At 56.4% G+C, this 21,737-nt stretch overlaps 1 protein-coding gene across 5 annotated transcripts in view; it reads right to left on the reverse strand.

The window, feature by feature from the left end:
- PI4KA (phosphatidylinositol 4-kinase alpha) overlaps window positions 1-21,737 on the reverse strand; it is a 94,974-nt gene that overhangs the window by 11,646 nt on the left and 61,591 nt on the right. For all 5 annotated transcript variants that reach the window (XM_082667279.1, XM_082667278.1, XM_082667277.1 and 2 more), the window contains exons 20-39: window positions 20,602-20,710; window positions 20,138-20,274; window positions 19,831-19,964; window positions 17,484-17,566; window positions 13,874-13,944; window positions 13,674-13,798; window positions 12,533-12,614; window positions 12,297-12,380; window positions 12,111-12,200; window positions 11,496-11,615; window positions 9,783-9,875; window positions 9,193-9,349; window positions 8,837-8,964; window positions 3,689-3,847; window positions 3,276-3,427; window positions 1,985-2,092; window positions 1,688-1,815; window positions 662-781; window positions 489-568; window positions 207-400 (exon numbers count right to left, since the gene is read on the reverse strand). In XM_082667279.1, coding sequence (XP_082523405.1) covers window positions 207-400; window positions 489-568; window positions 662-781; window positions 1,688-1,815; window positions 1,985-2,092; window positions 3,276-3,427; window positions 3,689-3,847; window positions 8,837-8,964; window positions 9,193-9,349; window positions 9,783-9,875; window positions 11,496-11,615; window positions 12,111-12,200; window positions 12,297-12,380; window positions 12,533-12,614; window positions 13,674-13,798; window positions 13,874-13,944; window positions 17,484-17,566; window positions 19,831-19,964; window positions 20,138-20,274; window positions 20,602-20,710 — 2,354 coding nt within the window. The remainder of the gene's footprint in view (window positions 1-206; window positions 401-488; window positions 569-661; window positions 782-1,687; window positions 1,816-1,984; window positions 2,093-3,275; window positions 3,428-3,688; window positions 3,848-8,836; window positions 8,965-9,192; window positions 9,350-9,782; window positions 9,876-11,495; window positions 11,616-12,110; window positions 12,201-12,296; window positions 12,381-12,532; window positions 12,615-13,673; window positions 13,799-13,873; window positions 13,945-17,483; window positions 17,567-19,830; window positions 19,965-20,137; window positions 20,275-20,601; window positions 20,711-21,737) is intronic.

A 21,737-nucleotide genomic window follows, 5' to 3' on the forward strand; every position in this document is an offset into this window, starting at 1 on the left:
AGGTGAGGCCCTGGGGTGCCCTGATGTTATCTCCTCGGGCTCCGGGGTGCTGGGCCCCTGGCAGGACAGACCCTACCACTGTACAGGACTGGGGAGCATCTAGGGCTACGATGGCTCTTCCCTTACAGTCCTTGGCTGTGACACGTGCCCTCCCCCCGCCAGGTGCCTTGTGCTGGACCTCCGGCACGGCCTCTCAGGCAGCCCACCTGGCTGGCAGTTGCACGGCCAGATGAGGAGAGATGTTCCAGGCGAGGTTCACATTGTCCTTCCACTGCTTCTCGCTCAGGCTGATGTACTTGGACCTCCAGTTGGCCACGCTGCTCTCTCCAGCCTGGTCCAGCTCTAGCTCTGGGGCTGACAGTGGGTTGTACCACGTGATGAGACGCTCGATCTCAGTGGCCTGGTGAGGGACACAGACACAGATGTGCCTCTGCATGGCCGCGCCCCTCCCCCACCCCAGCGCTGCAGGCATGGCGCACGGGCCTCACCAGCAGGGACAGCAGCAGCGTCCGGCGCTTCATGTAGTACTTGTGCAGCTGGGAGCCCCGGTTGGTCTTCTTGGACATGCCTGGGGATGGGGGTGGGGAGGGCACAGAGTGTCCCTTGGAGCTGCTCTATGACCCTGAGGACCCAAGGGACCCGGCAGCAAAGCCCCACCGACCTGACTTCTTGGAGATGGTGGACATGCCGCTAGACAGCGGGTAGGTGTTGATCCAGCCCTGTGTAGCCTGCTGGCGCGAGCCAACCGCTATGTCCAGATTGCTCCGGGTGTCCTGGTTATCTGTGGGCAGACACAGCATTCTAAAAAGAGGTGTCTGGACCTTCACCACAGACAAAGCAGCTGTGGGGGAGCAGGTGGGGGAGACGGCCGGTGACGGCTTCCCTGGACGAACCAGGCGTCTGCAAAGTTCCTCATGAACCACTGCAGATGGAAGTTTTCTAAAGTGTGTTATGTTCCCCTGAGCCCAAAGCAAAGCAAATCGAGGAGCCGCCTTGATCAATTATGGCACTGACCTCCCAGTGTCCTCCTACATGGCGATGACTCGGGGACCCGTGGGGACAGATGGCAGGGCTGCCTGCCCTGCTCTGAGTGGAGCCAAGAGCTGCTTACAATCACTGTGCCTGCTTTTCCCTTTCGTGGCGGCCAGGCTGTCCATGTGGGTCTGCCTGCAGAGACACGCGCCTCCCCCAGCCTGGGCGCGTGACCAGCTACATGCTTCAGAGAAACAAGAGCAGGGCTTCCTCCTGTGGGGCGGCTGCTGGCTCCCACTTCAGCGCCTTTCCCTGACCCCGTCCACCCTCCATGCTCCAAGATGCAGCTCACACGTCACCTCTTCCAGAAAACTGACCCTGGTCCCCAACTGCTGCAGGGCAAGTGCCTGGAATCAGGGGACGTTCCCACAACCCCCCATGTTGGAGTCACCTGCCGGTAAGACTGGCCCCACCAGGTGACAATGGACCGTGCCCTATCCCTCCCAGCACATAGGCTGTAGTCCAATACAGACTGTCGGGCATGCAGGGGGCCCCTGAGAACGGCCCCGCGCTGGGAAGTTACACCGGGGGGTGTCTGCCTGTCTGCTTGGAGACCCTGCCCTCCTTCCCGCTCCCCAGCAGCGGCCAGAGAAGAGGTGACCGGGCAGGCACGGGCCTCTGGTGACCATGCAGCACAGCTGAGGCTAGGGCTCACCTGGGGGAACGAGCTGGCTGGCGGTCAGGTACTTCTTATCTGAGAACATGGCCGTCCAGAACTTAATCATTATGCTTATGTCCTCACGCAGCCTCTTCTCTCCCTGCGTAGGGAACTTTGGGGGACAACTGCAAACAGCCAGGGACGAGGGTGAGTGCCAGGGTCTAGGAGTCAGGAAGCGCGGCAAGGTGGGGCGCGCAGCCTCCTAATGAGAAGTCGGGCCACTAAGCCGGGGGTCGGCACCCAGCAGGCCGAGTGACCCAGGCCTGGGGGCTGGGGGTGGGGTGGGGGCAGCACCTGAAGTAGTCGAAGGCAGTGGAGTAGATCTTCTCGCGGAGCACGTTGCGGATGGTCGCATTGGGAAGCACGTCCGCGTGCAGGAGGGTCAGGCCGAGGGTCAGCAGCCTGCAAGAGGGCCCCGGTCAGCGAGTGGCGCCTCCTGCAAACCTCTCCCTGAGCTCAGGGCCCACCTGCAGGCGGCAGAGCCCTCCCGCCAGGGCTGTGGATCGGGCAAGTGGTCACCTGTCTCGGATTACTGTACCCTGATGCCTTACGAAAGGATTTTTAAACCTTCACTTTTGTTGGGGGGAAAACAACGTGTGTGTGACTCTGCCCCTCGGCCAGAAGCTTTGGTCCCACAAACAGCAAACCACTCCCTGAGGTACCATCACCTACGGGGACTACGAAGGTAGAACTCAGGTTCTAAGAACAATCTGCTTGGATTCTGCAAGATCAGGGCTGCCCTGCAGGCATCTGCAGACGCGCTGGTCAGGAATGGGCAGCCCTCCTGCTCGTCTCCATGGCCACTTCCCATGGCTGGGACGGTCCAGCATGGATCCTCTCCTACTAACCCATTCTCGTTGCAATTTGTAAAAGTATAGGTCCACACAGACTGAAAATTAGGGAAAAAGAAAACTAGCCCTTGGGTACTGGTTTGAGAAGCACGGCCCGAGGGTGTGCCCAGTGGGCTTCAGGAACATGAGTCAAGAGCTCAGGGAGGGGAACAGGTAGAGGGAGTGGTGCCCACCTGCAGGGGCCCCTCACCCTCCTTCCATCTGACCCCCCAGGTATCTGCAGGCCCAGTCAAGAGCCCTCCCCATGCCAGGCCAGGCCCTCCTGCTGTGTACACAGCGCCCCAGACCACCACACCTGGTTTGAGGCCCACTGGGCCACATGCTGCCTATTGGGGTGTGTGCCCTCCCCCGGTGTTGCTGGTTTTGCACAGGGCTTGGTGTGCAATTGGCACAATCGGCCTCAGAGGGTAATGGGCCTGAGCTGTCACACCAGGCTCTGCCACACACCTGGCCGTTTTTCCCTCTCCAGTGTGTCACCAGAATCCTTTTGCTGCTGCTCACCCCCAGTGTTTGGCTGGCCGGGTCCCCACATGAAGCACCTCCTGCATACTCCCCTGCTGTGGACAGCACGCTGCCCCATGTCCTCAGCCCCGAGAGGGCATGGTGGCCTCGGCCATCATGTGCGGATGCCTTTCCCAGGGGCCCTGCATGTACTGGGGACTCGGTCAGTTTCTGGTGAACAAGTGACCAACCACAGGAAACCCGGGGGAGCAGGCCCTGAGGTGAGCTCTTACTTGAAGCGGGGCCCGATGGCCGCCACATGCCGGTTCATGCTCCCCGCAGTGCCCCCAATGCTCAGAGACATGGACCGCTGCAGTAGGCTGGAGAAGATCTCCACCTGGTCAGAGCTGCAGTACTTGGCAATCTCGAACCGCTGCACCAGGAACTGGACGGAAAGGGATACGCTGCTGGTGGGGCCATGTTGCTGGCAGGGCCAGGTGGCCGCCCACCCTCGAGCCACCACTGCCTGCCAAGGAGGGGCTCAGGTCCACAGGTGGGCAGGTGGGGTCTGCGGGGCAAAGGGACGAGACCGGCGGGGCGTGGGGAGCGAGATGGGCCAGCTACCCCCGAGGTGGGGCAGTCTTCAACCTGGAGTCCTGACCCCGGGGAAGAGTGGGTGGAGCACAGGGGAGACGGGGGCACGTACATCGATCCAGATGCAGTGAGGGGTCACCTCGGGGGCACAGGGTTTGGGCTGACTGGCTTCCGACGCAGCCAAGGGGTCTGCTTCCTTTATCTCCGCAGAAAACAGGCCGAACTTCTGCTCCACTGTCATCTGCCAGGCCCCCGCCATCTCCCGCATGAACTGCAAGAATGCAGGTGTTAGCCCCTCCGTGGGGCGCAGAAAAAGGCTTGCTGGTTTTTTGAGGGTTTTTTTGCGGTACGTGGGCCTCTCACTGTTGTGGCCTCTCCCGTTGCAGAGCACAGGCTCCGGACGCGCAGGCTCAGCGGCCATGGCTCACGGGCCCAGCCTCCTCCCGGACCAGGTCACGAACCCGTGTCCCCTGCATCGGCAGGCGGACTCTCTACCACTGCGCCACCAGGGAAGCCCCCTGTTTTGTTTTTTTAATCATAAAAGGAATATATGCTCACTGAACAAAATTTAGAAAACCGAGGAAGGTATGAAAAAAAAAATCACTAAGATCTCCCCATGATCCCACTTTCCAGCCTTTTTTCACCAGAAGCCCCTCCTGGACCATAGCCAGGAGGTGTCCTGCTTTGTGGTGCAGCCCACCTGTGACAGCACTGCCTGGAAACCACGCAGGGGAGGCCGCCTGCTCAGGGCCTCTGGGCTGGCAGTGGCAGGGGCGTGGTGGGCTCCAGAACCCAGTTCCTCCTCTCCACCCCCATGGACCCCACACGACACCTTTATGCCGCTAACCAGGCTCAGGGAAGAACTGTGGGGGCCGCGTGGAGCCTGTGACCCCACCAGCCTGGGTGAGGGGTTCGCAGGGGAGCAGCCTCTGTGGCCTGACAACAGCCAGCGGCTCCTTCCAGGGCATCCAGAGCCCCTGCGGGGACACGGGGACCCCATCCCTCCTCCCATTCCATGGCTGCTCAGGGGGCCAGGCAGCCAGTCTCAGGTCCCCTCGCCCACTCGTTAGCAGGAGTGAGCAGTGGGAGTCGGGGCAGCCCTGAGGAAGAAGGCAGGGAGGTGATGCTCGCCTCTGCCCTCCTCCCTGCCTGCAGGCACAGAAGCCATCTGGAGGCCATGAGGTGAGGACAGAGTCCAGCGCAGACAGAAGCCCATCCACGACACAAGGATGGACTCCCGGCGGTCGCCCCTGCAGCCAAACGTGTTGCAGGGTGGAGGGTAAGGGAGCAGCCCACCAGGTTGCCTGCCCACCATTTGTACCCCCGTCCTGGTCACCACCTTGGCCAGGGCCTGCCTTCCAGGCTCGGGGCATGAGTGTGAACAAACACAACTCAGGTCCAGGCTGAGTAGAAGCAGCCTACAGACTGCACGGCGCTCTCCGCTGGGGGCAAACAGCTGTGAAGGGAAGCGGGGACGGCGTGGCGGCATTTCAGGCAGGGCGGCTGGGGAGACCCCAGGTGGAGGACACAGCTCAGACCAGCCCTGGAGAAAACCTGTTTGAGGACAGCGCTGCCGGGGAGGGAGTGGCACCCGCAGTCTAAAGCAGGAGCCCACCGGGGCCAGGACAGCAGGGATTGCAGGGTGCCTGTGGCGGCAACAGGGGGCAGAGGGGCCTTGCTGGTCAGACACCGTCCACCTCTGCTCTGCGTGAGCACAAGCAGCATGGACAGGTCCAGGCGTGGGAGGGTCCTGATCTGATCCATTTTCCTGGTTCCTCTGTGTAGAGAAGGTGGAGGGGTCTGGGGGGAAAGCAGGGGCTGGGTTGTCTCCAAGTGCAGGGGAGAGACAGGGGCTGGGCCGGGCTGCTGGGAGGTGGTCAGATTCTGAAGATGCTTTAAAGATAAAAGGTAGACCTGACAGGATTCACTAAGGCTCGCCGTGGAGTGTCGGGGGGCCGAGAGGGCCATGAGGATTTTGTCTGGGCGTTTACAGACTGCCGGACGGTGGGGGCCAGTCTGGGCCTGTGCTCTTGTTACGGGTTACAGAACCAGGGGACCAGAATTCTTTCCTGTCTCAGTGGAACGAAGGCCCAGACCCTTGTGCTATATGAGACCAATAAGATTGCTCGGGCTTTATCTCCCCACGAATGCAAAAGACTCCAGCAGCACCCGCCTCTGAGTTGGGGCTACGAACGATTTTTGTTTCCTTCTTTGTGCTCATACCTTCCAACTGCTCCATAACCAGCAAACATTGGCAGATAATAAAAAAAATGAAAAACCAGGGTGCAATGATACTAAAGACATAGAAATATAGGGGAACGGCCCCCACTTCGGGGTGTGGAGCATAGCTGGGCCTGGACAGCAGATCGTTGCAGAGGCCAGGAGCAGGGAGACAGACAGCCTTCAGCCCTGAGCCAACAGCAAGAGCTTGGTGACACCAAACCCACACATAGCTGTCGGGCTGTTGAGGAGGGCAGGTGAAGAGCTGCCAAGAGCTGCTTTCCAGAAAGAGATCACATTTCCCTGGGAAGGATGAGCCCAACAGCCCGGGGCCAGCACTAGGTCTGGCACAAGTGGTGGACGGACCTGCCAAGGCCGAAACCTCAAGCCAGCCAAGCTACTGATGATGGTAGAGGGAGGGGACAGACTGGAGTCTGACAGACCCCAAATGACGTAGCAATTTGCTTGGCATAAAAACCCCTCCTTGGGGACTTCCCTGGTGGCTCAGTGGTTAAGAATCTACCTGCCAATGCAGGGGACACAGGTTTGATCCCTGGTCTGGGAACATCCCACATACTGTGGAGCAACTAAGCCTGTGTGCCACAACTACTGAGCCTGTGCTTTAGAGCCTGTGAGCCACAACTACTGAGCCTGCATGCCACAACTACTGAAGCCCGCGTGCCTAGAGCCTATGCTCCACAACAAGAAAAGCCACTGCAATGAGAAGCCCGCGCACTTCAACGAAGAGTAGCCCCTGCTCACCGCAACTAGAGAAAAAAAAAAAAAAAGGAAGATGTGAAGGTGTGATGTAAAGCAGGAAGAACCCACCCTTCTTGCCAAGATGAGCCCCTCGGGGGTGCGGCCTTCACTTCAGCCACCAGGCACAAGGAGAAGATAAAGCAGCAGGGCCCCTCAGTCTCCACTGTTTTTCTAAACACAGTGTCAGGTCCACAGTCACAAACTTGAACACAGATGACCCTGATGCTAGAACTAACCGACCAGATAAGGATTTTCAAATAATTATCATAAATATGTTTAGAGATTTACCAGAAAAGATAGAAAGAAAAGGTGAAGATACAGAAATTCTCGGGAAAAAAATACAAAGTATAAAAAAGAAATACAAAGTATAAAAAAGAAACTGAAATACTAGATCTGAGGATTATGATATCTGAAATAAAATACATTAAAAATGGTTTAACGGGCTTCCCTGCTGGCACAGTGGTTGAGAGTCCGCCTGCCGACGCAGGGGACACGGGTTCGTGCCCTGGTCCGGGAAGATCCCACATGCCGCAAAGCGGCTGGGCCCGTGAGCCATGGCCGCTGAGCCTGCGCGTCCGGAGCCTGTGCTCTGCAACGGGAGAGGCCACAACAGTGAGAGGCCCAGATACCGCAAAAAAAAAAAAAAAAAAAAAAGGTTTAACAACAGAATGAATAAAGCAGGAGGAAGTACTAGGGAACTGGAAGGAGGCCAATGAAAATGGACCAAAGCGAGAGAAAGAATGAAAACAACCCAAGAGAATGCTGACGACCCTCGGACACTGCCATCGTCACAACATCTGCACCACAGGCATCCCTGGAACCCAAGTGAGAAGGGGCGAACCAGGTAAAAAATATATTTAATGAAATACTGGCCTGAAACTTTCCAAGTCTGATGAAAAACCTGATATCTCTAGATTTAGGAAGTTCAAGGAATCCCAACATAAAATACACAGAAAACCACACCCAAGCACAACAGAGTCAAACTATTAAAAATCAAAGATAAAAAAACCCTAAGAATAGCTAAAAGGAAAAACAAACAAACAATAGCACATACTGAGAAAGGATGATAATTTGTGGATTTCTCCCCAGGAACAATGCAAGCCAACAGATGATAGATGTGTGTAACATGCCAAAGGCAACTTAGGATCACAGACCCAGGAAGAACAGCCAAAGCACGAGATGAAGGTGAACTAGGCTGCAAGTTCACTCCCCCCACCTGCAGCCCAGGAAGCGCTGAGGAGAACTACAGACCCAGGCTTACACAGGTAAGTGAGGACGGGGAAACGGTCTGGATACACCCATAAGGCTTAGGAAAAGCATTTGACAACACAGACAGCACTGTTACAAGGCGTGTATCACACACAGCAGTGAACACAGATGAAGACAATACACGCACGGGTCCTGACGGAGCGGGACGTAGCTGTGACTGAAGAGCCCCTGCCCTGCAGTGACAACAGCTGCCGTGAGGTGGGCCAGGTCGGCTCATCCTCACAAAGACTCTGCGCAGACCCCTTGCCTTCACCCTCGACACACAGGCAGGGACCTGCCCTGGAACCCTGAAGACAGCACAGCCAGCTAGGCGAGAGCCCAGACCCAATCGACTTCCCTCCTGAGGGGCAGGGGCCAGTGTCTCTGCTCCCCACACAACCGACTTGGCCCCTCCACAGACGCCCGCCACCGTGAGCTGGACACAAACTCCGTGAGGAGGTACGACTACGGCCGGCCACCTCCACGCCTGGAACACTCCAGTTCCATCCTTGGAAATTATCCAGCTGACCCTCAGGGGCAAAAAACACAGAACACTCCTTCTGACCACTTATCTCATTATCTTAAGAAACTCAGAAAAAACATGTCAAATCCCATTACTGTGAAAATTAATGGGATCTTTGAAAAATAAATCTGTTCTTAGGTTGTTCATCCCATCAGCTGAAAGGGTGTGCAGACCCTCCCCGTGGGCCCCCTCCAGCAGGAGGGCTGCTGTCCCAGAGTCGGCAGGTAGGACGCAGGTCACTGTGGATAAACACAAGTGTCTACTTGTGGAGAAATGGCTCCCCCTGCCGAGTTTTAGAAAAATAACAGCTTCAAGCACCACTGGGTCCTTTAACACACTCCCTCTGGTCCCAGTGACAGTCCTGTGGGCAGGCTTTAATATCACAGTCTTGCTTACATATGAGGCCCTGTAGGGTGAGGGGCTTTCCCGGGGTCTCCACGCTTGTCATCCAAGGGGCCAGGACTGTCTCTCCACCTCTCACCCCGCAGCCGCCTGCAGCCGGCGTCTTACCGGCACTTCCACTCCATTCTTGCCAGCCAGCAGCCACTCCCAGCAGGCCAGGGCCGTCTCCATGCCGTGCTCGTTGAACATCTGGAGGGGACCCCAGCACAGGTGATGGAGGAGCTGCGGGTCACAGTCTGGAACCAAATGCATGCTGTTCAGAGGCCCCGACAGGTCGACCCACATCCTCCCTGGGTCAGCAGGACAATTGGCACCGGCCGGAACAGCGCTGGCCTTTTAATTACAGCCCCACCCACCCCAGTCCTGTGCGTGACGCCGCAGGGATCTCCCGGGGGAGCGCAGGCTCTCTGCGTGGCCAGGACTCGCTCCCTGGGACAGCAAGGTGGCCCGGGCCTGGGCGGTACCTTTGCTGCTGATGAGCATGGCCGTCAGCTTGAACATGGCCTCTGTGTAGTGCTGAGGGTCACCCGTGCCCAATGCTGCCTTCAGCTCCTGGACCATCATTTTGTTCAGGTCAGACGTCTGGCCTGTGGCGTCTGAGAAGCGGATCATCCCATACACCTGTGGAAGGTCAGCGGAGGCACATGTGGCCTGGTCACCCGGACCACGGGGCTTCGTTGCCCACGCGGAGTGACAGGCTCGTCTGGGTGCTGCCGCCACCGCGCATGGTGCCCCGGAACTCCTCCTCTAGAAACAAGTGCTGCTCCCACCATTCTGGACAGTCCCCGAGGGCGGGGACTCGGCCCTGATGTCTGAATCCAACACTGAGCTACAGCAGAGCTGCCTGCACGTGGGCTGAACAAGATCAGCCACGTGCTTCTTGAGTTGGACATTACTTTTTTTCCCAAGAAAGGTGTTGCTCTCTTATTCACAAGACTTGACTAGAGAGGAGCTCCCACTCCTTCCAAGAACCAAACCTTCCCCCCAAGACAGACCTCCCGCCCCCACCAGGAAGGAGAGGACGCTAGAGGGCCCCGACCCGGCGGGCGGCTACCTCGCCTGCGTAGCGGTTGCGCAGGTTGAGGGATGCCATGAAGTTGGAGTAGTCCTTCTTCACGCAGGCTGGCCGCTCCGTGAGCTGAGTCGCCTGCAGAGACGGGACAGTGACTGCACACCCTCGTGGCCAAAGCCCAGTGCAGTGAGGCTGTCATGCTCAGACCCGGGTTATTAAAATCTCCAGCAATAGCAAGTGAATAAAATGAAACACCTCTAAACACGCTCTGGGGTCTGCCAGGTCGCATGGAAAACAGAGTTTTAAACATTTTACTCTGAAACATCTCCGGAAGGAAGCTGGGACTACAGCTTTGCTCCATGACCAGCTACTTCATCCCCACTGGTGTGGCTGCCCACACTTGGAAGGGACCTCGGCTCACACGGCCCCCACTTCCCCTGCCTTGGCCTCGCCTCTCCAGTCTGCCCACCCCTCCAGGCCCCTCCTCCAGCTGGACCCGCCCAGTGTCTCCAGGGCCACCTCACACTGCCCCTTCAGCTCTGTTCCCTACACACCAGCACAGCCAGTCGTCATACACGGACACTACTGGAGACAACCAACCCTCAGATGCTGCGGTTTTGGGCAACTTTTTATTTTGGGGTGGTAGGGGTGGGGGGAAAGAAGGTCAGGGGAAAAGATATAAACAGTAAAACTGGACCACAAACAAAAAATACACAGTTTTCTCATAAAAATTTTAAGCTGGTTCATTTTTAAAAAGGTGACCTGAGAGTGCATTACATTTTTTGAAGACAGTGGCCTGGAGCAGGCATGTGTGGGAAACTGGCTCTGCCACTCACTGTCCCTGACCTCGGCCTGCTCCCCAGGAAGTGGGGACACGGGGTCCTCTCGCCAGGCTGAGCACAGTCCTGAGGGACTGAGAGCTGCCAGACCCTCCCTTGCATCTCTCTGACCCCGCTCCTGTGCCCAAATCAGCCCCCAGCCCACTCCCCTCTGGGCGGAGAGGTCAGCCAGGCCACAGGCTGCACCTTCTGCAGGGCAGGGGCTCTAGGGCGGGGGTCTCCCAACAACCAGCGATCAAAACACAAGATAAAAAGGGTCCTTCCCTCCTGAGCAACAGGAAAGGGAAAAACCTAACCTAAATCTACTTTTCTGTGGAAAAATCCCGAAATCTTTTAGGCAACATCACCTTGGACCAGGACCGAGCCCTGCTGGCCTCTGCCCGCATCCTCAGCCTGCCTAAGGGGCGGCTCCCTTCCCACCTGGGCGCCTGGCCTCCCCTGACCCCAGAGCGGGCAGCATAGAGGTGCACGTGGCCACCTGGGCTCCCACGGACCGCAGAGGCCCTGCACTGGGCCCCAGGGTTGGGAGACGCCAAATCGCACCACTGCCGGACAGGCCACTGCTGCCAACCACCAGCTTTGAGGCAAATCTCTGATCTGGTTCAGAGGGAACCCCTCAGCGCACGTGCTGCCCCTAAATGAACCTCGAGCAGAATGAGACGAAGCCAAGGACGTGGGGTGCAGCTCGGTCCAATGGATGGCCAGGCCAGCGTGACCATAAAACGTGCTGACCGTGTCCAGCAGGACACTTCGTCCGTCGTGGACCTGATCCTGATAAAGGATCAACCTTAGAGCTCCGTCAGAAACACGGTGAGCAGCTCCCCCGAGCCTGGGGTCTGCCACAGACACCGCAAGCTCCCCATATGGGGGCAGGGCTCCCACGGCTGGAGACCCCGCTCCCCAGAGGCACACGTACCCCAAGCGTGGTGTTCTGCTTGTTGTAGCTGGCAAACTGAAGGATGCTCTCGGTGGCCATGGCCAGCCCTGTGTGCTGCGACAGCCCCGACACCCAGTTCTGGTGTTTGTTCAGGTATTCCTGAGACGGGGAAGCGCCGTGTTATTTTAAAGGTAAAAGCAAGCCTTGTGCAGCACGTGTGAGGTGGGGGAGGGAACCCTGGCTCTAAGGCTGGCTTCGCCTGCCCTGATCCACTGAAGAGATGGCTCTGCTCGGGCTGCCACTCCCTTGGGACCAGAGCCAGAGCCAGAGCCAGAGCCAGCCACTGTTCCTGCTGGCCTGCCAGGCTCCTGGCCATGCCACTCTCACCCAGCCTGCATGCACCCCTAGTCCTGCCTACCATAAGCGGTCGGCTCCCCTGGGCCTGCCCCCCAGTTCCACCGCACCTGCCCTCCTGGCCCCTGACCAGCATGCTCACCCCACAGGGTGTCCCATCACCCTGGGCCTGGACCAGTGTTCCTGGTCTGCTAGTTCACACCAGTGCTGTCGGTATTTCCAGCACGCTGTCTGGCTACAGCTCTCTGCAAGGCTGGAAGGAACTCCCCAGGATGCTTTTTGATGATTTCAAGAAAGTACCTGTAGGTGAGACTTGGTGACTGTGGGCGCCCACTTCATGGCCTCCTGCAGGATCATCGCACAGCGCGCAGCGAAGTCCTTGACGATGCTCTGGAAGAGGGTGCGCCGGGCTGTCAGAGCTTAGTGAACACAGGGCTGGACCATGTCCCCCAGAGCCTTGTGTTGAAGTTCGAACCCCCGGCCCACCTCTCGTGCTTCGCAGGTGTCGGGAACGGTAATGCGATAGGGGGCGTCCGGAATGTCGTAGTAAGGCTGGTCCTTGTGAATATCCTGAAAGAACACAGGTCCCTCTTCCAAAGCAGGTCCCTGCGCAGCACCTCCCTCCCTTCCCCCACCTCTCCCATCTGTGATGGGAGCCCCCCAACCCCCCATTCACGGCTTGTGGCATGAGCTAGGCTCAGAAGGGTGGGCGGGGTACTCACGGCGTTCAGTGACAGTGACAGGGTCTGCAGGATGTCCAGCATGGTCTTCAGCACCGTCCCGCTCCAGAGCAAGTGGGGGAATCTGCACCCAGAGCCACCTCTCAGGGCCCAGAAGCCACCTGTCCAAGGAGCTGTGCTCCTTAAGTCCCCTCACCCCTCCTGCTGCCCAGCCCCGGCACCCCCCCCCCCCCGGCCCCATCATCTTGGTTATGCGCTGGCCAGACCACTCCCTGCTTCCCACAGGGATCCTCCCTGTTTTCAACCAAGGCCCCTGTACCCTCACGTGGAACATGGCAGGACAGGTGACCCTCGAACAATGGGGGGCTGGGGGTGCCGACCCTCCACACAATAGAAAATTTGCATGTAACTTATAGCTGGCCTGCCGTTTCCGCAGTTCCACAACTGTGGCTTGTGTAGCACTGCAGTGTTTACCACTGAAACCCCCCCGCTGCTCAAAGCAGGTGGCCCTGGGCCAAGGGAAGCAGGCTGCAGGCTCCGTGGCCTGGCTCAGACACGCCCTCCGGCCCTACCTGGATGGGCACATGGTGTCTGCTGCAGGCTCCGGGGATGCCTGCGGGAGCTGCAGGCAGGCCTGGCATGGCAGTGCACTGAGGCTGGCCCAGCCCACCATGAGGGCCCTCACCTGGGAGGACCTGTTCCACGAGCCTGCCGTGCCTCTCAATACAGCAAGGAAAGCCCAGGGTGGAACCAGCTCAGAGTGAGCTCCCCTCCTACCGAGGGCCTGGGAGAAACTAATTCCACCAGGTCCTCTGGCCGGGCCCTGGGCGGGGAGACGGCACTTAGGATGGCTGTGAGCATCCCAGAGTGAGCCCAGAGCTCTGCAGCAGGGAGGGTGGGATCCCAAGAACAGGGACACGACACCCGGTCAGGAGATGTGCTCTAAGTAGCACCGACCACTCTGAACAGGGGAGGGTTAGACCACTGACTCCTCACTTGCCAACATCCTGTGGGGGCTGCCCCGCCCTTTGAGAGCTGTGACTCTGAGTCCACTTTTCTCTGTACTGATGATGCAAGGTCGACCCTTCCCTGCATCCCAAATCTAGACGTGTGCACACAAACATCCACACACATGTGCACACACGTGAACACACGCACAGCACCAGAAGGAAACCGAGCTCACTTGTCCACCAGCCCGGACAGGTACTTGTCGGCCACTCTCCGGATGCGCTTGTGGATGTGGTTGAAGTTCACCAGCAAGAACTGCGCATGGCGCTCCAGCTCCTCCTCGTTCTCCTTGGTCTTGGCCTGGATTCAGAAGAGACAGGTTGCAGGCCCCGCACGGCCCTGGCAGGCGTGCACTGGCGCTCCAACAAGGCTTACTTTATCTGCCATCATGTTCAGGAAGGCATCAAACACCTTGTCGGCAACGGCGATCACGCACTGCATCATCCCTGCAACAGGAGGGCAGGGCATCAGCAGAGGGGACCACCGTCTCATCTGTCGCTGATACAACACTGTCCCCCAAACTCTCAGCTTTACTTGCATTTCCCCCATGGCCCCCTTTCTGTCCCGGGACCCAGTCCAGGGCACCCCTTGGCATCCGCTCAGCACGGCTCTGAGCCCAGTAGTCTGTGCTGATTCCTTAGGCTTTCCAGTCTTTCTGTCCTCCCCACTTCTGAAGGGCACAGGCATCTTGTAGGGTGTCCCTCAATCAAGGTGTGTGTGATGATCGCTCATGCCTGGACCAAGCTCGTGGGATTTTAGATGAAATGCCCTCCTGGTCGCATCTTATGGGGGTAGGGTGAAGTCGGTGCCCCCGTCACTGGTGGGCTGGCCCTGAATGCTCCCTCTACCCTCAGATGCGAGTCCCCAGGTCCAGCCCTCACTCTGGGGCAGGGAGTGGGGGGCAGCGGCTCCCGAGAACCTGTACACGTCAAGCTGCGCAGAGCTCTCCACTTCTCCTGGAAACCATCTATCAGTGTGTTCTGCGGCAGCTGTCCCTCTGGTTCTTGTCGACATTTTCTATCTTCCGCATTCTTTCTCCTTTTAGCAACTGGAATTCCACCTGAAGGCGTGTCCCTCCCCGTGTTTTATTTATTCAACCGTCTAGTCAGTAGGGACTCACGAATGCTCATCATTTGTGTGGCTGCTCCCTCTGGTCGGCTCCTGGGCCCTGCAACACACCTCCCCACCTTCTCCTTCTCTCTTTCTCCTCGTTTCGGCATGACCTTACTTTCTGGCCCTGCAAGGTGCCCTGGGCTCAGCCTATACTCTCCCTGCCCCAGCTCTCCCTAGAGTCACCATTCCTCCACGGAGCCCGGGTTCCTTCTACTGGAGAACAGTGTTCTGACACCAAGATCTGGGCACTGGGTGTGGTCAGTGCTGATGGGGTAGAGCAGAGTTTTAAAAACAACAGCGGGAGAACCACAGTGTTGGCGAGAGAACTGCGAGAAAACACCAACGTTTCCTCCACGACACACCTTGTGTAGCTAGGACGGTTGGTGGCCATCCCTGTGCTGCCAGCGGAGGGGGCTTCCGGGCCCCCCACTGTCCTTCCTCGTCAGCCCCACAGGAGTCAAACCAACCTCTGGACTGCTGTGCAGGGTCACATGGAGCAGCACCTCACAGTCCCTGAGGTGATTTCTCAAAAGATTTCTCCAAGGACTGATTTTTCAACAGAAGAAAAAAATGGTACCCGAGACACCTGGGAATTAGTTCTCCATTAGCAAGAACAAGCTGCTCAAGTCGTCAGTGTGCTGATGGTGCTGGTGTGGGAAGGACTCCTCACTACTTTTTTTTTTTTAATTTATTCATTTTTATTTATTTATTTGGTTGCGCCGGGTCTTAGTTGCAGCAGTTGGGCTCCTTAGTTGTGGCTCACAGGCTCCTTAGGTGCAGCAGGCAGGCTCCTTAGTTGCGCCATGCAAACTCTTAGTTGCGGCATGCATGCAGGATCTAGTTCCCTGACCAGGGGTCGAACCTGGGCCCCCTGCATCGAACCCCTCCCCCCTGGGAGCTCGGAGTCCTATCCACTGTGCCACCAGGGAAGTCCTAAGACTCCTCACCACTAACTGTATCAATGCCAAATTTATTAACCTTAGAATCATTACTCAGCATTCCTCAAAACATTTTCCCACACTGTTAATCAACCAGACCTTGTGGATCTAGCAAATCAAGGATGCTTGTAAAAAAAAAAAAAAAAAAATCATCCATCCAAGGGCACTTGGAGAGTAAATTAGAAGAATGTGTAAAAAAGAGTAAATCCATTGAATAATCTGTTCAGACTGGGGAATATCTGCAGGTATGTGTCCATTGACTCCAGGAAATTTCGGAAAGCATGATTCAAAAAAATGACTTTAAGAATAGTAAAACACTGTTCATTGAATCTGAAAAGCTAATTCTTTTTGCAATCAATCAATAAAAACAATATTTGTTTAAAAAGATTCTATAACATAACTTCATGAATAATTTCTTCCTAACATTTTAGGAACTAGTTTAGTTTCTTAAAAACTTTTATTCTGAGAATACTTGAAATGATTGCTAATACCATTTACTGAATAAATGCATTATTACATGAGATACATTAAAAAATTTGTGGATTGAGCATACTAAATTTCATCAAATATTTAAACACATTTATAAACTCCATCATATTCTTCTAAGCATTTAATTAAAGCACAGGTCTAATATTTCAGTCTCTTCAATTTTTAAATACCTTATAAATCAGCACATAGACCAACACAATGATGCTACAATTTATCGTGTCTTTATACTAAAACTGGTAAACAGTGCCAGTACTATGCATTTAATTTTTTTCTTTGCTGCCTCAATTTTAATATCTCTTCATGTTTTAATTCCTATTCTTATCTTAGGTTCACCTCAGTAGGGTTTTGGTGATGGGCACATTTTGATACCCTAGAGAGGTTAATTCTGTTTCTGTCTCCCTGGGAGTATCGCCCTGTTGGGACTGGTCACGCCAAGGCCCTGTGAGCCCAGGGTCTGAGGACACTGCATCCTGGGACTTGTCAGTCCTCATGTTTCACACAGACTTTTGTATCCTGAAACTTTCCCGGAAAAGAAGGATGCAGTCTTAAATCAGATGTGGCCCACAGGTCCTGGCCTGCTGGAAACGTGTGGTAGCGAGTGGGGTCTCCTTGTGGGCAGCAGGCCTGCTGAGGTGTGGAGCCCCCATGGCAAGAAGAGGGATGCCCCCCAGCGAGCTCTCTGCTCTCCACTAACGAGTGCCTCTAACAGCCTGCTCGTGGGACGTCTCTGCCCATCGCCTGTTGGGCGCCCTTCCTACCTGGTCACTCTGAGACAAGGTGTGACCTTACACATGTGCCCCGCCTCTCCCTGGACCATGCGGCTCTTTCTTGCTGCTCCCTCTTCCTTGATTGCATGAGAAAAACAACTACACGTCCCTACTTCACGAACACTTTAGCGGGAGAAACAAAATCATGATATCGTATATATAATCATACATAATATATATGTAATCTCCTAATGTATTTGGATATATACGTCCTAGTATATTTGCCTTTCTTTTAAGCAAGATAATAGAAATACTGTATCCATGCTCGAATTCTGATAATCTGTTAGTTGGGAGCCCCTGCAGCCTGATTCTCAGTCCTCTCAGCCTGCCTCAGACGCCTGAGAAGCACTACTGCTCCCTGGCCACAAGATGCCCCAGGTCCATCCAGACCGTCCGAGGAGCCCAGGGTCCCTCAGCAGAGGACGGTGTCTGGGACTGAAACCTGGGGGCTGGAGCACATCTGAGCATCAGTGCTTCTACTCTCGGGCCCCTGGCAGCAGAGGCAGAGCCAGAAAGGTGTATATGTTTTAGAGTCAAATGTTTTATACTGATCTTTCCAATGTAGTACATAGCCTCATGAAACTATTTTCTTGACACAGACAGAAAACAGGATGCAGTATTCTTTTTTACACTATTAAATCTCAGTTCATTACGAGAAGCCCGCAGGAGTCAACTTACCAGACTTGTCTTTCTGAATAGCTTTATCCTCAAAGTAGCAGAACATTACCTGGAAGCGGTCAGGATCTGTCGAGCGCAGGACCCTACAGGGAACAGCTCAGAGTGAGTCTGAAGCTCTGATCCCCCAGCAGATGGAATGCTGCCCGGGTGGATGAGGCTGTGAGGGCAGCCGCCCCCTGCGAGCCAGGGGTTTTAAGGGTCACATGCACAAGGTCCTAATGGCACCGGCTGCATGTCCATCAGCCAACGGCGCATCAGGCAGCCACCAAAATGAGAGGCAGCTCTCTGTGCTGCTACAGAATATTCGAGACTTCCGGCTGGGAGGAAAGGGCAAGGTGCAGCGGGACAGGTGTGAACAGGTATGATCCCACATCCCGCTGTGTGCGGGTGGGATACACGCATGAGCACGTGGCTGATTTCTAGAAGGGAAAGCTAAGGGACGGCAACAGGGGGCCTCTCTGGACTCAGGGCCAGCAAACGGAGACGTGCATTTCTCCTCCTTAGCATCTTTTCTACCATCCAATGCTTTTCTTCTCTATTCTGTTTTACGCACCACGGACATTTTTACAAGTAAAACAATATCCCTACCCTTGAGGAAAAAAGGAAGAGAAAGGAAAGGAAGGCATGTGCTTGAACCAGGGCCCCGGTGCAGGGCGCTTGGCATCTGGGGCTCCACTGAGACGGCCAGGCGCGAGCTCAGCAGTGCGCGTGGATGACGTCCGCACCCACCCTCTCAGATTAAGGCTCCACGGGCGCCGGGGGCTCAAGCGCAGACACTCTCCAGTGCCCTCGTGCACATGGCGAGAATGTGTGCTGTTGTCTGAAAGCTCTCCTGATAACTGGTGGCTGGGATCTAAGCCAGGCTCTGGACTAAAGGCTTCAGGGCTGCTTCTCGGTGCTGACAGGAGTCCAGGGGACCTGGCAGGCAGCTTCGGGCGAGTGCTGGGCTCTCAGAACCACCCGCCAACTAGAGAGCCTGCCCGAGAGCCCTGGGTCACCGTGGGGCACACCGGGGAGTGGACACAGCCCACAGCCCTGCCGGCAGGTGCTGGAGGCCGAGCGGGCCCAGAGGCCTCTCCTGGAGCTACACGTGCCAGGATTAGACCCAGGCTTTTGCTGTTTTGGTTTGGCTTGGTTTTTCTGTGAAAATATATTCTTTGTAAAAAAAAAGACCAGAAGGAACGATACTAACCACTACGGATGGTGCTAGTGAGCAGAGTGGGTTTCTTCCCTCAACTATTTCCACGGTTTTGTATAATGTTCTCCTATTACTTATACAACTGAAAAAAAATGTGTAATGAAAAAAGAAAATTCAAAGCTCCCTTGGCTGCGGGGACTCTGGGACTGCCGGGAGGAGAGGACTGAGGGTGGGAGGACTCACTCCCACTCACCCAAAACAGCTTCCATCTGGTTTATATGTCAAGCTTCCAAGCAAGATCCAATCTACCGGAGGGTCTCGCGGCACCAAATAAAGGTTAAATAAAATAGTGGCGTTGTCCAAACATCCCTCGCTTTAAGAATCAATACTTTCTGTTTTAAGTGGTTTGAGAAAGACCTTATTCTGTATCTAACTGCACCTGTCTTGTTACCTAAACAAATGTCCTCCTGCAGCCCCCCACAGCGGGTCCACAGGGTGGGCGGCTGGGCTCTGGACGTCCTGCTACTGTTTCCAGTCTCCCTTTACAGGGAGGCAGCAGGCACTGCCCTAGAGACGATGTCGGTCTCAGGCCAAATCAGGGACCGTGACCTTGGGCAGCTTCTTTGAGCGCCTGGGCCCTGGTTCCCTCCTGTGAAGTAGGGTGTACACTGCCCACCTTGTGGGCTTGCTGGGGGGGCCTGTCAGCGCATGGAGCTCGTGCAGCGCCTGTGGGGCCGGTGCTCCATCCATGTTAGTGCTTCTAGCTGTCAGCTCCCTGTGGTTGCAGAGGCGTCCTGAGTGTCAGGTGCCCCAGAGGACTGTTTGGAGCAGCCCCCCACTTCCCATTTGCTGTCTGTGCTCCAATGTGGTCCTGGAACCAGCCTGGGGGGTGCCCTAGAGCATCTCAGAGAGGGCTGGTTCCCGGCAGAGGCTCCAACCCATCAAGTGCACTGAGTTTGTGGCAGCTCTGGTGACAGCTCAGAACCTGTTCCCTTGGGGAGGTGGCACCAGCGTCAGACCCCTGGTGTGTTACTACACGTGGCATCCAGTGATCAGGAAGGACAAGCACAGGAGAAGAGCAGAAGGGGTTGGGGGTGGTTTTTCTAAGACAGCTTACTTGTTAGGAGGAACTGAGAAAAGCCCAAGCCTGGAAGGAACACAAGCGTAAGACCAGCTCAATCGGGGGTACGGGTGGCGAAGCTCACGTACCTCATGTATTCCAGCCGGTAAACGGACAGAAGGTAGGTGGACATGGCGAAGTCCAGCTTGTTGATGAGGGCGGACACCTCGGGGGCCGGGTCCAGCAGGTTGATGATGGTGCTACGGAGCTCGCTCAGCTCGGCCTAGGGACAAATGCCAGGACTGCTTGGGCACGGGAGGGCGTGGCTGCTCCCCCAGATGCAAACCCCGGGGCCGTGCCCGTGAACCAGACATGCAAGACTGGCCCTCACTGTCCCAGAGGGCTTCCCGAAACCCTGCCCGGTACCACCCGTCTTTGGCAGGCAGGCATCCTTACGGGGGTGACTGTGTCGTTCTTCATGGCTGAGTTGTACTGAAGGACAGACCGCAGGGGCTCTTTGCTGGGAAAGGTGAGCAGGGGGGACTTGGTGGCTATTTCACAGACGCCCTCGTACCACTCTTCTGGCCAGAGTCCTGCAAGAGAGCATGGGCTGAGGTGCCTCCTGGCTCGAGAAGAGCTCTGGCGGGGCCCACGCTGAGCTTCTGGAGTCGTGGGTCCTCTGGTTGAGCCACTGTCCCAAAAATGTGGCATAGAAACGAGTGTGTTTCCTAATGGGAGCAGGTTTCCCTAAGGTATGTGGTGTTCCCAGAACCCTAAACGACTTCGGGAAGTGTTCCCTGAGGAGGCGGCAGCCGCACTGGGCCTGTCTTGTGCGTGGGCACAGGCACCATTAGTCGGGCCCTTTCACATCTTGGTCCTTACTCTGCACTGTCCTCCTTGGGGCAGCAAACGTCCCCTACCTGACCCCTCCACGGCAAATCCCATCAGCACAGAATAGAGCCAGAAATCCCGGAAGAGCTTCTGCAACCGCGGCTTCGCTTCTTTGATGGGCAGCAACCGCCGGGTGAGCTGATGGGCCGAGGAGAGAGGGAGAGAAGGTGGTTACCTGCATATGAACCTGACACCTACAGGCGTAAGCTCGAGATCCATTCTCCAGGCTTCTTCTCAGAGAACAGGTCAGTCAGACTGGGCAGGAGAAGGCACAGGGCACAGTAACCAGCAGCCCTCAGAGAGCTCGCCCAGAAATGCTCCTGAGCCTCTTGTATGCGGGGCGGGCTCTGCACTGGGAGGGAAAAGCCCTTTGGCCTCGTCGGGAGGCAGGCAAGCAGCATCCCAGAGTTCCTGGGGACCCAGGGATGGGGCGCTTGGTGTTCACAGACGGGCAGGAAACAGGGAGCAGCCGCCTGGCCACAGGAGCACCAGGCCCAAGGGCCGGAACCATGGCGGGCGGGGCAGTGACCTTGGGCAGAACCGCAGGGTGTGAGGCAGGTAAAAGCAGAGTGCTCGGGGGCAGGGGTGAGGCTGGAGTCCCTGCGTCCCTGTCCCCATGGTGTCCCACCCAGTGCGTGGCAGGGGAAGGCGCCTTGGGTATGGAAAACGGTTACGTGTGCACAACACCTGGTGGACAGGTGGACCCTCCAGAGTCCCCAGCAGAGGTCAAGCCCCCACACAGCGCTAACCAACCTGCAGCGAGGGGTGCTCAGCGGTCCAAATGCTTATGATCTATGAGTGCCAAGTATGGGCTAGGTGCTGGCCAGGGTTTGCCTCCTGCCAGGGCCCAGGTTCGATTCCTGGTCAGGGAACTAAGATCCTGTAAATAGTGCAGCGTGACCAAAAAAACCCCCCAAAAAACCACCACAAACTAAAAATAGAAATGATCACGGTGCCACGGCCCCCTGCAAACACCTGAGTGGATGTGAGCATGGGAAGCACCACAGTACGGCCCTGGCTATCCCACAACAGACAGCAAAGCGGGGCTGCATGTCCTGCAGATGGCAGACAGGTCCGGGCCAGCGTCTCCTTGTGCTCTGAGTCTCTCCCTGCACCCTCCCCTCCACTGTCCACGGAGGGACAGCTCACAGGAGGGTGGGGACAC

The sequence above is a fragment of the Grampus griseus genome (assembly GCF_964374135.1).
Source record: "Grampus griseus genome assembly, chromosome: 12".
In the NCBI taxonomy this organism is placed as follows: Eukaryota; Metazoa; Chordata; class Mammalia; order Artiodactyla; family Delphinidae; genus Grampus; species Grampus griseus.